This window comes from Phacochoerus africanus, chromosome 1 (genome assembly GCF_016906955.1).
Source record: "Phacochoerus africanus isolate WHEZ1 chromosome 1, ROS_Pafr_v1, whole genome shotgun sequence".
Classification (NCBI taxonomy): domain Eukaryota; kingdom Metazoa; phylum Chordata; class Mammalia; order Artiodactyla; family Suidae; genus Phacochoerus; species Phacochoerus africanus.
In genome coordinates, this window is record NC_062544.1 from 32227732 (window position 1) to 32241510 (window position 13779).

General features: G+C 40.7%; 1 protein-coding gene across 1 annotated transcript in view; it reads left to right on the plus strand.

Moving 5' to 3' along the window:
• SMN2 (survival of motor neuron 2, centromeric) overlaps positions 1-13779 on the plus strand; it is a 41625-nt gene that overhangs the window by 20518 nt on the left and 7328 nt on the right. Inside the window, 3 exon segments of the mRNA XM_047794406.1 lie at positions 129-239; positions 6829-6879; positions 13620-13645. Of these exon segments, the coding sequence (XP_047650362.1) occupies positions 129-239; positions 6829-6876 (159 nt within the window). The 3' untranslated portion in view covers positions 6877-6879; positions 13620-13645.

Sequence of the window (13779 nt, forward strand, 5' to 3'; positions counted from 1 at the left end):
TTTAAAGTAGGAGATGATCAGGAATGTAGGGAAATTTACAAATAACATCCAGCATTCTGTACGTAAAGTGGATTTCCAGACTACATTTTTGTCTACTGACTTTAAAGTGTATCTTTCTCTGTTTACAGATAATTCCCCCCCCACCTCCTATATGTCCAGATTCTCTGGATGATGCTGATGCTTTGGGAAGTATGTTAATCTCTTGGTACATGAGTGGCTATCATACTGGTTACTATATGGTAAGTGATCACTCTGCGTCTTTTCTGACACTCACTTTGTGATTTTGTGACTCTTTTGTTGGTAACTAAAAACTGATTTGTTATGTCAGGTAGAGTCTAAGGATTGGAAACTATAGGCGTATGTCAGAGATATTACAGGTTCTGTTCCAGATCACAGCAATAAAATGAATATCACAGTGAAGTGAGTCACATGATTTTTTTTGGTTTCCTAGTACCTGTAAAAGTTATGTTTACAACATACTATTTACTAGTATGTATTTAATAGCATTTTGTCTAACAAAACCAGTGTACATACCTTAATTTTAAAATAAATTATTGCCAAAAAAAACAGTAGCTGTCATCTGACAACACCGGATTGCCACAAACCTTCAGTTAGTACAAAATGCAGTATCTGGAGTACAATAAAACAAGTATGCCTGTACCTTACAGTTTAAAAAACTATAGCTATCTAAGGTTAAAATTACTCTTGTATTGTCCCCACTAAGTATAGTTGTAGTTATTTTTAAAATCTTTCATATTATTAGTTTATTTGATTCCCCTTGGCCCTCTGTATCCATGGGTTCTGCATCCCTAGAGTCCACCAATTGTACATTGAAAATGTTCGAAGAAAATATTCCAGAAAGTTCCAAAAAAAAAAGCAAAACTTAGATTTGTCCCATGCCAACAACTATTTACATACCATTTACATTGTATTAGGTAATATAAGCAATCTAAAGATGATTTAAAGTACATAGGATGTGTGTAGGTTATATTCAAGTACTATGCCATTTTCTGTAAGGGACTTGAACATCCCTGAATTTTGGTACCCCTGGGGGTCCTGGAGCCAATCCCCTGGAGATACTGCAAAATATTTCCTAACTTAAAACATGCAGAGGAGTTCGCCTAGTGGCGCAGCAGAAACAAATCTGACTAGTAGTAACCATGGGGTTGCAGGTTCGATTGCTGGCCTTGCTCAGCGGATATAGGATCCAGCATTGCTGTGAGCTGTGGTAGGCTGCAGACATGGCTCGGATACCGTGGCTGTGGTGTAAGCTGGCAGCTATAGCTCCAATTCCATATGCTGCAGGTGCAGCCCTAAAAAGCAAAAAACAGGAGTTCCCGTCGTGGCGCAGTGGTTGACGAATCCGACTAGGAACCATGAGGTTGCGGGTTCAGTCCCTGCCCTTGCTCAGTGGGTTGAGATCCGGCGTTGCCGTGAGCTGTGGTGTAGGTTGTAGACACGGCTCGGATCCCGCGTTGCTGTGGCTCTGGCGTAGGCCGGTGGCTACAGCTCCGATTCAACCCCTAGCCTAGGAACCTCCATATGCCGCGGGAGCGGCCCAAGAAATAGCAACAACAACAACAACAACAACAACAAAGACAAAAAAAAAAGCAAAAAACAAAAAAAACCATGCAGAGAAATTTTTTTTTTTAATAATTTTTTTTATTTTCCCACTGTACAGCAAGGGGGGTCAGGTTATCCTTACATGTATACATTACAATTACATTTCCCCCCCCCCCATGCAGAGAAATTTAAGTGCAGAGTAGGGAAGCTGAGAGAGTTTCCCGCTGTGCCTCAGTAGTAATGAACCCAACTGGTATCCATGAGGATGCAGGTTCAATCCCTGGCTTTGCTCTGTGGGTTAAGGATCTGGCATTGCCATGAGCTGTGGTGTAGGTCAAAGATGTGGCTCACAACCCGAATTGCTGTGGCTGTGGTGTAGGCCAGCAGCCATAGCTCTGCTTCGTTCCCTAACCTGGGAACCTCCATATGCCGTGGGTGCAGGCCTAAAAAGACAAAAAAAAAGTCTCTCTAAAAAGACAAAAAAAAAGTCTCTCTCTCTCTCTCTCTCTCTCTCCTCTCTCTCCTCTCTCTCTCTCTCTACTCTCTCTCCCTCTCTCTCCCTCTCTCTTCTCTCTCCCTCTCTCCCTCTCTCCCTCGCCTCTCCCTCTCTCCCTCTCTCCCTCTCTCCCTCTCTCCCGCTCCTCTCCCTCCCCTCTCCCTCCCTCTCCCTCCCTCTCCCTCCATCTCCCGCCCTCTCCCTCTCTCTCCCTCTCTATATATTCTAACTGCAAGTGCTAAAGGAATACATTCTCTGTAAAATTTTCACAAATTTTAAAGGTCTGACAGAAATCCTATTGGTGAGCAAAAGCCAGACCCAGTCCCTACCCTTTTCCAGATGTCACCATTGATGCTATTTTGCTGTATAGCATATCAAATCTGTTTCTCTGTGTTCAGGCATGTATGAATACTCTTCAGAAATGTATAGTTTGGAGAGTTCCCTGGTGGCCTGCTAGTTAGGATTTGACAGTTTCACCACTGGGGCCTGGGTTCAATCCCTGGTCTTTGAACTGAGATTCCATATTAAGCTGCCATATGCCATGGCCAAACAAATTAATCCATTAATTAAAATAATAATTTAATAGATTAATATTTAATAAATTTATTCAGTAAATTAAAGTGTATTGTTTTTATGTTCACAATTTTTTTTTCTTTTTAGGACTGCACCCATGATATATGGAGGTTCCTAGGCTAGGGGTCTAATCAGAGCTGTGGCTGCTGGCCTACACCACAGCCACAGCAACTCGGGATCTGAGCCGCGTGTGCAACCTACACCACAGCACATGGCAACACCAGATCCTTAACCCACTGAGTGAGGCCAGGGATCAAACCCAAAGCCTCGTAACTCCTAGTCAGATTCGTTTCCGCTGAGCCACAGCGGGAACTGCATATGTTCTTAGTCATCAACCTTTGGTGACCAATTTTGCTAAATTTAGTGACCACCTATATATTTCCAAACTTCTCTAGTTATTTCATTTCTCTCCTTCCCTTCACAGACAAGCTTCTTAAGAGTTACCTCTAGTTGTTCTCTTTGCTTCCTTACCTCACATTGTCTCTTTAGAACTATCAGGTTAGACGTCTGTCTTCCCCTACTTTATGAAATTTTACCTCCATATTGCTAACTCAGAGGTCCATTGTCTGTTTTAGCTCTCTTACCTTTCAGCAGCATTTTAATACATTTGAGTATACCTTTTTTTTTTTTTTTTTTAGTTTTTTTAGGGCCTCACCCATGGCATATGGAGGTTCCCAGGCTAGGGGTCTAATCAGAGCTGTAGCTGCCAGCCTACACCACAGCCACAGCAAGAGCAACATGGGATCTGAGCTGTGTCTGTGACCTACACCACAGCTCATGGCAACACTGGATCCTTAACCCACTGAGCAAGGCCAGGGATTGAACTCGAGTCCTCCTGGATGCTAGTCAGATTCGATAACCACTGTGCCATGACGGGAACTCCTCCTTGAGTACACTTTCGAAACATTTTTTTCTCCTGCCCTCAGTCACATAACTTATAAACTACAGGTCTTATACCTTCCTTCTTGGCTGCCCTTTCTAGACTCCCTTTAGCAACTTTTCCTCCTCTGCCCAGTGTCTAAGTGGGATTCCTTATGCCCAGCCTGTGGCCCCCTTCTCTTTTCCATAAACTCACTAGGTGATCTCATCTACTCCAGAATTTAAAATGGCATGTTTGTACTGGTAGTTCTCAGGTGTCAAACTCTGAATTTCAGACTTGATTATCCAACTGCCTGTTTCCCTCACCATATTGATGTCTGTTAAGTATGTCTCAAACCAAAGTATAGTCAAAACCAAACTGTTTATGTTACCTCATGCCCCTCTATTGCCGTAGCCTTTGACATCTGAGTAAACAGTAACATTGGGACACTAGCAGCCCCAGTTTGTCAAGCCACAAACATGGAATTCCATAAGTTGATTCCTTACTTTCCTTTACTTTCTGTATCAAATTTGTAAAGTACTGTTAGGACTGTGTCCATATAGATCCCGAATTAGTGCACTTTGTTTTCTCTCCTCTGCTGTTATCCCATTCAAGGTACTATCATCTCTTTCCTTTTTTTTTTTTTTCTTTAGGCCATCCTGCAGCATATGGAGTTCCCAGGCCAGTGATCAGATCCAAGCTGCTGCTATGGCAGCACCGGATCCTTCAACCCACTGTGCCAGGCTAGGAACTGAACCTGGATGCTGCCAATCCCATTGCACCATAGCGGGAACTCCATCCATGTGTTCTTTAATTGAGGTATAATTCACCCTTTTAAAGTGTTACTCTAGTGGAAACATTGTACTCTTTTCTGAAGCAACTGCATCATTTTATATATCCACCAGCAATGTGTGAGGGTCCCTATTTTTCCACATTCTCTGATTATACCCAATATAAGGGATGTGAACTGATAGTATATTATGGTTTTGATTTTCATTTCCCTAATAACTAAATGATGTTGAGCATCTTTTCATGTGCTTCTTGGCTATTTACATATCTTTTTTAGTCACATCCTTTGCCCATTTCTATTTTTTTTTTCTTTGTTAGCTGCACCCAAAGCATATGGAAATTCCCAGGCCAGGGATTGAATCTGAGCTGCAATTGCAACCTACACCACACTGCTGGATCCTTAAACCACTGCAATGGGCCAGGGAGCAAACCCATGGTGCCTCAGAGGCAATGCTGGGTCTTTAACCCACTGTGCCACAGCAGGAACTCTCTCTGCCTATTTTTATTTAGTTTATTTTTAAGGCCGCACCCTCGGCATATGGAAGTTCCCAGGTCAGGGGTCAAATTGAAGCTGTAGTTGCCTGCCTGCACCACAGCCCACACCAGATCCGAGCTGCATCTGTGACCTATACCACAACTCATGGCAATGCAGAATCCTTAACCCGCTGAGTAGGGCCAGAGATCAAATCCCCCTCTTGGATACTAGTCCCATTTGTAACTGCTGAGCCACAGTAGGAACTTGGGGAGATTTTTACCATATAGAAAGAAGCTGCTATTCATTGTAATGTTTTCCAGCAGCTTATGTGTGTTTTAGACACTCTTGCCTTCAGCTAGCAATTCTTAACCATTGTTGCACAGAAGCATACATAATTTCTTTTTGTTTTTTTGCTTTTTAGGGCTGTACCTGTGGCATATGGAAGTTCCCAGGCTAATCAGAGCTGCAGCTGCCTTCCTACACCACAGCGGTGCCAGATCCAAGCCACCTCTGCAGTCTATACCACGCTCACGGCAACACCTGATGCTTAGCCACTAAGAGAGGCAAGGGATCAAACCTGTATCCTCATGAATACTAATTGGGTTTGCTACTGCTGAGCCACAGTGGGAACAGCATACATAATTAACAACTTTATTACTAACCTGTTGCCTTAAGAGCAGTCAGGCAGGGTTTGGGTCTAGCTCTTAACCTATACCTGTTTCTTTTTCTGGAAGTCTAAGCATTATGCAGATGAATAAGTAATGTTATTGAAATAACATAATATAGGCTATAACTTTGATACTAATTAGTAACAGATTTTTTTTTTAATCTTTTTGCTTTTTAGGACCGCACATGTAGCATGGAGGTTCCCAGGCTAGGGGTCGAATCAGAGCTGTAGGTGCCTGCCAAGGCCATAGCCACAGCAACTCGGGATCCAAGCCTCATCTTCCACCAATACCACAGCTCATGGCAACGCCAGATCCTTAACCCACTGAGCAAGGCCAGGGATTGAACCCTCATCTTCATAGATGCTAGTTGAGTTTGTTAACCACTGAGACATGGTGGGAACTCCAGTCACAGATCATTTTTAACACATCTTATTGCCTCTAAGGTATAGGTTATTAGTGAAATGGAAAGCTAGTGTATATGTAGGAAAAGATAGAAGATCTTGAGACCTGAAGAGATGAATAGGACATTGGGTCAGGTCTGACCAGGAAAGATATTTGCCTTTTTTTTTTTTTTTTCAACTTTTCAACTTATAAAATGTCTTTGGAAAGTTTCCGTTGTGGCGCAGTGGAAACAAATCCGACTAGGAACCATGAGATTGCCAGTTTGATCCCTGGCCTTGATCAGTGGGTTAAGGATCCCGCGTTGCCGTGAGCTGTGGTGTAGGCCAGCGGCTGCAGCTCCAATTCAACCCCTAGCCTGGGAACCTCCATATGCCATGAGTTTGGCTCTAAAGCAAAAAAAAAAAAAACTTTTTGTCTAGTGAGTACTGTTTTTTTTTGTTTGTTTGTTTTTTTGTCAAAAAGGCAAACTTTTTGCTTTTTCTAGGGCCGCTCCTGCGGCATATGGAGGTTCCCGGGCTAGGGGTCTAATTGGAGCTGTAGCCACCGTCCTACACCAGAGCCACAGCAACTCGGGATCCGAGCCGCGTCTGCAACCTACACCACAGCTCACGGCAACGCCAGATCCTCAACCCACTGAGCGAGGCCAGGGATCAAACCCTCAACCTCATGGTTCCTAGTCAGATGCATTAACCACTGAGCCACAATAGGATCTCCGTGTTCTTTAATGGGTTTTATTTTAATAAATAAGTATGACACACTATATACTTTGATAGAAATAAGGTTAAATTGGCTCAGGAACATCATTAGCCTTAGTGAAAGAAGAAATTGCAGCCTAATTATTGTTTACTTTGGGATCACTTTTTAAAGCACATTTGAAGGCTGTAAACTTGTTATCTGATGACATTTTGTTAAGAAGTAGTGAAATGTCACAGGTGAAACAAAATGTTTGGTTCTATATAAAATGCATATTCTATTCGTTCACATTCCTTTATTTTCCTTACAGGGTTTCAAACAAAATCAAAAAGAAGGAAGATGCTCACATTTCAATTAAGGAGTAAGTCTCCCATCATTATAACAGTGAATCTAAACTTTTGTATAAATTTTATAGTTTGTGGAAAGTACTTGTTTAAAAATTGAAATATGGAAAAGTTGAAAAGTTAATGTAAAGCAATATTAAAGATAGTTTGATACCAAAACTATTTGAAAAAAGTTGGTCTACATCCTCTCTAGACTTCTCGGGATGTCAGAGTATCATCTCAGCAAATACTTGGTTTGTGGTGTGGAAAGGAAAATACACCTCTGCAATGAAGAGACCCTTAGAATCAGAAATGAAACTTTGTATCACGTAGGCAGATAGTCAGACTTGCTTTTTGACTTGTGATGTAGTATGAAATACACTATATTACCTATGAATTGTTCTGGTCAAAAAGTTTAACTGGAATTTAAACAGACCTTTAAGATCTGCTTTTCCCTTTATCGGAAGTACTGGGTATAGAGCAACAAGTTAAATGACACAGCAAAATAAATGATCAGAACATGGAATGTTGTAGAAGATAACTGGCTACCTTTCTTCGAAAAGTCAGTGTTATGAAAGGAAAAATGGTGTGAAGTGGGTAAATATTCCACATTAAAAGTGACAAGAGATATAAGAGCCAGGGTGTTCCCATCGTGGCTCAGCAGAAACAAATCTGACTAGCATCCATGAGGAAACAGGTTCAATCTCTGGCCTCACTCAGTGGGTTAAGGATCAAGTTGTGGTATAGGTCACAGACGTGGCTCAGATCCTGCATCGCTGTGGCTGTGGTGTAGGCCAGCAGCTATAGATCTGATTTGACCCCTAGCCTGGGAACCTCCATATGCTGCAGGTGTGGCCCTAAAAAGACGAAAAAAAAGAGAGATATAACAGCCAAATGCAATGTGGCATCCTTGATTGGACCCTAGTTTTGACAAGCCAGTTATAAGAGACTTGGGGGTTGGGGAAATTTTGGACTGGATTTTAAATGATACTAGGTAATTGTTGCTGATTTTATGAGTTGTGATAATGGTTTTGTAGTTTCTAGAAGAATGTCTTTAAAAATTTGCTCACTAAGGTATTTAGAAGTGAAATGTTAGTGTGTCTCTGATACATTTTTAATGGCTTAGAAAAATATATATATGTTTGTGCATGAAGCATGTATGTCTGTTATTGAATCTAAGTGTTTTTATGGATGTTTACTGTATTTTTTGTTTTTTGTATGTTAAGTATTTTGTTGTTGTTGTTGTTGTTGTTGCTATTTCTTGGGCCGCTCCCACTGCATATGGAGGTTCCCAGGCTAGGGGTCTAATCGGAGCTGTAGCCACTGGCCTACGCCAGTGGGATCCGAGCCGCGTCTGCAACCTACACCACAGCTCACAGCAACGCCGGATTGTTAACCCACTGAGCAAGGCCAGGAACCGAACCCGCAACCTCATGGTTCCTTGTCGGATTCGTTAACCACTGTGCCACGACGGGAACTCCTGTTAAGTATTTTTAAACTAAATTAGTAAAAGCTGTGCATCTATTATTCCCTTTTCACGTATTATTTTACACTTTTGGTCCATATTCGTGTATATTTTTGATGTTTATCATCAGTAATTTTTTTGTGTGTATATATCCCCACTTAACATAGCCTTGTGTTTTTGTTTTTGCTTTTTTGATTTTTAGGGCCGCATTTTTGGCATGTGGAAATACGAAGGCTAGGGGTTGAATCAGAGCTACAACTGCCAGCCTACACCAGAGCCACAGAAACAGCAGATCCGAGCCATGTTTGCGACCTACACCACAGCTCACAGGCCAATGCCAGATCCTTAACCCACTGATTGGGGCCAGGGATTGAAACTGCACCATCATGGATACTCGTCTCTTTTGTTTCCGCTGAGCCACAACGGGAACTCCAACATCACATTTTTAATGTTTTTACATATTCTCTCAGATTGTTTGCCTGTGTGTCATGCCACTGTTCCTTTAGTTCAGTAACTTTTTTATTTATTTATTTTTGGCCGCCCCATGGCCTCTGACGTTGCCAAGCCAGGGATCAAATCCAAGCCACAGTTGCAACCTGCTGCAGCAATACTGGATCCTTTAACACCCTGTGCCAGGCTAGTAATTGAACCTGTATCCTTCTGCTCCAGAGATGCCACCAGTCTTGTTGCGTCAAAGCTGGAACTCCACTTCAGTAGCTTTTAACATTAGTAAATGTGTTCTTATATTTAGTACTAGATTCTATTCTGTCATTGCTTTAAGGTAGTTTTTTGTGTTGTGACTCTGGCAAAAGATCGTAGACATTATTCTTAGTAGATGTTTTCATGTTGCCTGAAAAGCAAATTTTGAAAAACATCTTTTTGAATTTCAAAATTGATGCATTCCTGGGAGGGATATTTTTAAAATTATATAAATCATATTTAAAAGTGTAGTTACCTGTATTTCATTCCTTGACTAAAGTCATTTTTTAGGCTGTGCCTGCGGCATGTTAAAGTTCCTGGGCCAGGGATTCAACCTGAGCCACTGCAATGACACTGGATTCTAAACCAAGAGAACTCCTGAGTGAAGTCATTTCTTTTTTCTTTTTTTCTTTTTAGGGCTTCATTAGCGGCATATGGAAGTTCCCAGGCTAGGAGTCAAATCAGAGCTGTAGCTGCCAACCTTCACCACAGCCACAGCAACGCCGGATCTGAGCCCCTTCTTCGACAGCAATTGTGGATCCTTAACCCACTGAGCGAGGCCAGGGATCGAACCCGCATCTTCATGGACACGAATCAGATTTATTTCTACTGAGCCACAATGGGAATTCCCTAAAGTCATTTTTATTCAGTTGGAGTTCTTCAGCTAGGTTAATTCAGCTAAGTGTAAAATGATGAATAGAAAATTAGGCAGGGGATGAATTGGGTTCAAATGGTTCAGGCAGAAAATGTACAAAGGTAGAAGCATTAGGGCAGTGTGTTTCAAGGCCAAAGGTAGCCCAGATATCATATATCCCTGTTCCTAATGCCACTCAGCCTTATGCGTGCCTCCATCCATGGAAGCTGCCTCTTTGAATCTGTTCTCTGCTTGTTTCTATTACATAGCTTTTCACAGTGTTTATTGTTTATATATCTTTCTTTCCTCTGTCATTAGAGACAAGGTACTACATCTCTTTCTTCATCTTGTCTAAAGTATCTGGCTTGGTTTTTTTGAAGTCTTAGGATGAGCTTAGTACATAGACGAGAAGGAATGTCAAAGAAGAGAGAAAATGGTAAATGGAGGAAAGATTTTAGAGTTGTTTATAGACCAAATCTTTCACACATCATGAAAGGCTAGGCATCAGTTCTAGTTCTTACCAGAACACTATTCTTTATAAAGAACCTGTGTTAGGTGAATGCTTTTGAAAGTTGAGTTACTTGTAATGATGTTTGATCTACAGTTATTTTTAGACAATATTTCCTTAAATATTGAATAATGAGGCAGCTTCCTCCTTAAGTACAGAAAATAGCAAAGTCACCACAAACTCAATGTCTAGAGTAATCCAAATAATAAAGTCAAAACAGCTTGTTTTCTGACTTTCACTATAGTAATTGTCCTTGCGGTTGTTAGGAATCCCAGGTGGAAAATTCCATGGTCTGTACTTACATTTAGAAGAGAGGTAAATGGAGTTCCCACCATGGCACAGCAGAAATGAATCTGACTAGGAACCGTGAGGTTGCAGGTTTGATCCCTGCCCCACTCAGTGGGTTAAGGATCTGGCATTGCTGTGGCTGTGGTGTAGGCTGGCAGCTGTAGCTCTGATTGGACCCCTAGCCTGGGAACCTCCATGTGCCACGGGTGTGCCCTAAAAAGCAAGAAAAAAAAAAAAGAAGAAGAGAGGTAAATAGAAGGTCAGGTGCATAATCGAAGCCTTCATCAAAGGATCAGTCAGAAGTTTCTTTATCTCAGTCATGTTGTAAATTAGGGTTTTCTGCATGGTTGTCATTAATAGAAATAAATTAGAGTTAATAGTTCTTAATAGTTATGAACTATTATTTAAATAAAATATTTAATATTTAAACTATTTAATTTTAATTAAACTATTTGTTAAACTATTAAATAGTTATGCACTATGAATGTGTTGTTAATGGAAAAAGTGAATTCAATTCAGAAATCAAATTCTGAAATTTTAACTAGTTACTCCTTCTGTAGAAATCCATGTTTATATACAGCAGTCAGTAGAAGACATTCAGTATTGTAATTTCACTAAATATTTGGCGTTATTTTTATGTGTGAATTGTGGGCTTTCAAAAGAGTTCACGAACATTTTTTACACAGCCCTCATTTTTTTTCCCATTACTTTTCTTCCTTCCCGCCTCCCTCCCTTCCATATTTTACTTTTTAGAGATGCACCTGTGACATTGGAAGTTCCCAGGCCGAGGGGTCAAATTGGAGCTGCAGCTGCCAGCCTACACCACAGCTCACGGCAACGCTGGATCCTTAACCCACTGAGCAAGGCCAGGGAGCGAACCCTCCTCTCCATGGATGTTAGTTGGGTTCATTACCACTGAGCCACAGTGGGAACTTTCTTCCATTACTTGTTCGGAGATATAATTTATATACAATAAACAAATAGATTTTTTTTAAAATTTTTTGTTTTTTCTAGGGCCATACCTGTGACATATGGAGGTTCCCAGGCTAGGGGTCTAATCGGATATGTAGCCACTGGCCTATGCCAGATCACAGCAACACTGGATCCTTCACCCACTGAGCAAGGCCAGGGATCAAACCTGCAACCTCATGGTTCCTAGTTGGATTCGTTAACCACTGAGGCATGACAGGAACTCCAAAATAAATAGATTTAAAGTGAAGAGTTTGATGCGTTTTGAGACAGTATACCATTGTTATTATCTCAAGATGTCCTGCATTTTCCTTAACCCAGGAAGTTTCTTTGTAACGCCTTCTAGTCATTTACCACACTTAACTATCCTGGCTATCACCATTCTGACTTCTCTAAGCAAAGATGAGTTTTACTTATTTTAGAACTTCATATATAATGGAATCATGTAGTGTCTACTCTTTTGCACAGGATTGTTTCAAGTTACTATTTCTTGTGGGTTGAACTATTGTCCTGAGATTATATATGTAACATTTTTTATTTTTATTTTTTTTTTAGGGCCACACCTGTGGCATATGGCAGTTCCCAGGCTAGGGGTCAGTTGGAGCTATAGCTGCCAGCCTGCATCACAGCCACAGCAACGTGGGATCTGAGCTGTGTCTGCAAACTACACCACAGCTCATGGCAGTGCCTGATCCCTAACCCACTGAGTGAGGCCAGGGATTGAACCCGAAACCTCATGGTTCCTAGTCGAATTTGTTTCTCCTGAGCCACGACGGGAACTCCTATTCCTCCTATATTTAAAGAAAGATTTTATCATTTTCTTCTTGAATACTTGGTTGGATGGGACAATGCATTGCATCACCTTTTCCATTTTGGAACAATTAATTTTCACTTGTTGAATGATTTCTAAAAGATTATTAATCTGTTGTGATGGTTAAAACAAATTGCCGATGGTTAAAACAGTGATATTACAGTCTCTATCTCTCAGGTCCACAAGGTTAATATGTCAAAATTTGGGGTAATTGATATATATTTTTCTACATGGCAATAGTAGATATGTTTGTTTTTTCTTTTTAGGGACACACCTTCGGCATATGGAAGTTCTCAGGCTAGGGGTCAGATCAGAGCTGCAGCTGCCACCATACACCACAGCCATAGCAACACAGGTTCTGAACCATACCTGCCATCTGTGCTGCACCTAGTGGCAATGCATGATTGTTAACCTACTGAGTGAAGCCAGGGATCAAACCTGTGTCCTTATAGATACTAGTTAGGTTCTTAATCCACTGAGCCACTACAGAAACTCCTGGCAATAATAAATCTATTTTGGGCTCTTTTGGTTCCATAGAATTATTTTTGTGAATTATTGGTTAGTTTCACATATTGGGCCTCAGTATCTAAACAGTTCTGTAGATCATCTTACGTAGATAATTATATCCTCATTCTTTATCTAATTGTTAGAGTAGCTACTTATTACAATTTATTTCAGATTTCTTTCTCCATTTTTACTCATGTTTATAAATAAGAGTTCTAAAATAGTTTGAATCAGTTTTTGTTTTTGGTTTTTTGGGTTTTTTTTGCTTTTTAGGGCTGCACCCATGGCATATAGAGTTTCCTAGGCTAGGGGTTGAATTGGAGCTGTAGCTGCTGGCCCACGTCACAGCCACAGCAACATCAGATCCAAGCCATGTCTACGACCTATATCCACAGCTTACGGCAACACTGGAGCCTTAACCCACTGCGCAAGGCCAGGGATCGAACCCATAACCTCATGGTTCCTCGTCGGATTTGTTTCCGCTGAGCCATGAAGGGAACTCCTGAATCGGTTTTTGAGCACTATTCACTTTATTCTTTTAATTCTCTTTTGTGTTTTTTGAAACTACGTTGTTTCTTGATATGTATAGCAATCTGATAGGAAAATATATTTAATATAGAATTGTGTGTGTTGTGCTACTTGCCATTGGTATAAAATATACTTTTACATACATGTATGTATGTGCATTGATTATCCTCTCAGGACGATACTCAGATTACCTCTGAGGAGGGACTAGAAGACACAGGGATGTGAGGGAAACTTCCCAGTGTACTCTTTTGTATTTTTTTTCTATTTTTGTGCTATGTACATTTACTGACAATAAAAATAGTATGTAATTAAGATAAACTTGGTAAGATATTATCTTACTCCGTTAAACTTTTTTAATTTTTCACTTTATAGGTAAATCATACGGTGTTCTGTAATAGGTAAGTACTTTTTTTCTCAATGTTCCTTGGAGAACACTTCATATCAGTATGTAAAACTGTCTTGTTTTAAACAGTCGCAAGATACTCTTTTTTTTTTTTCTTTTTTGGTCACCCTGTGGCATACGGAATTCCCT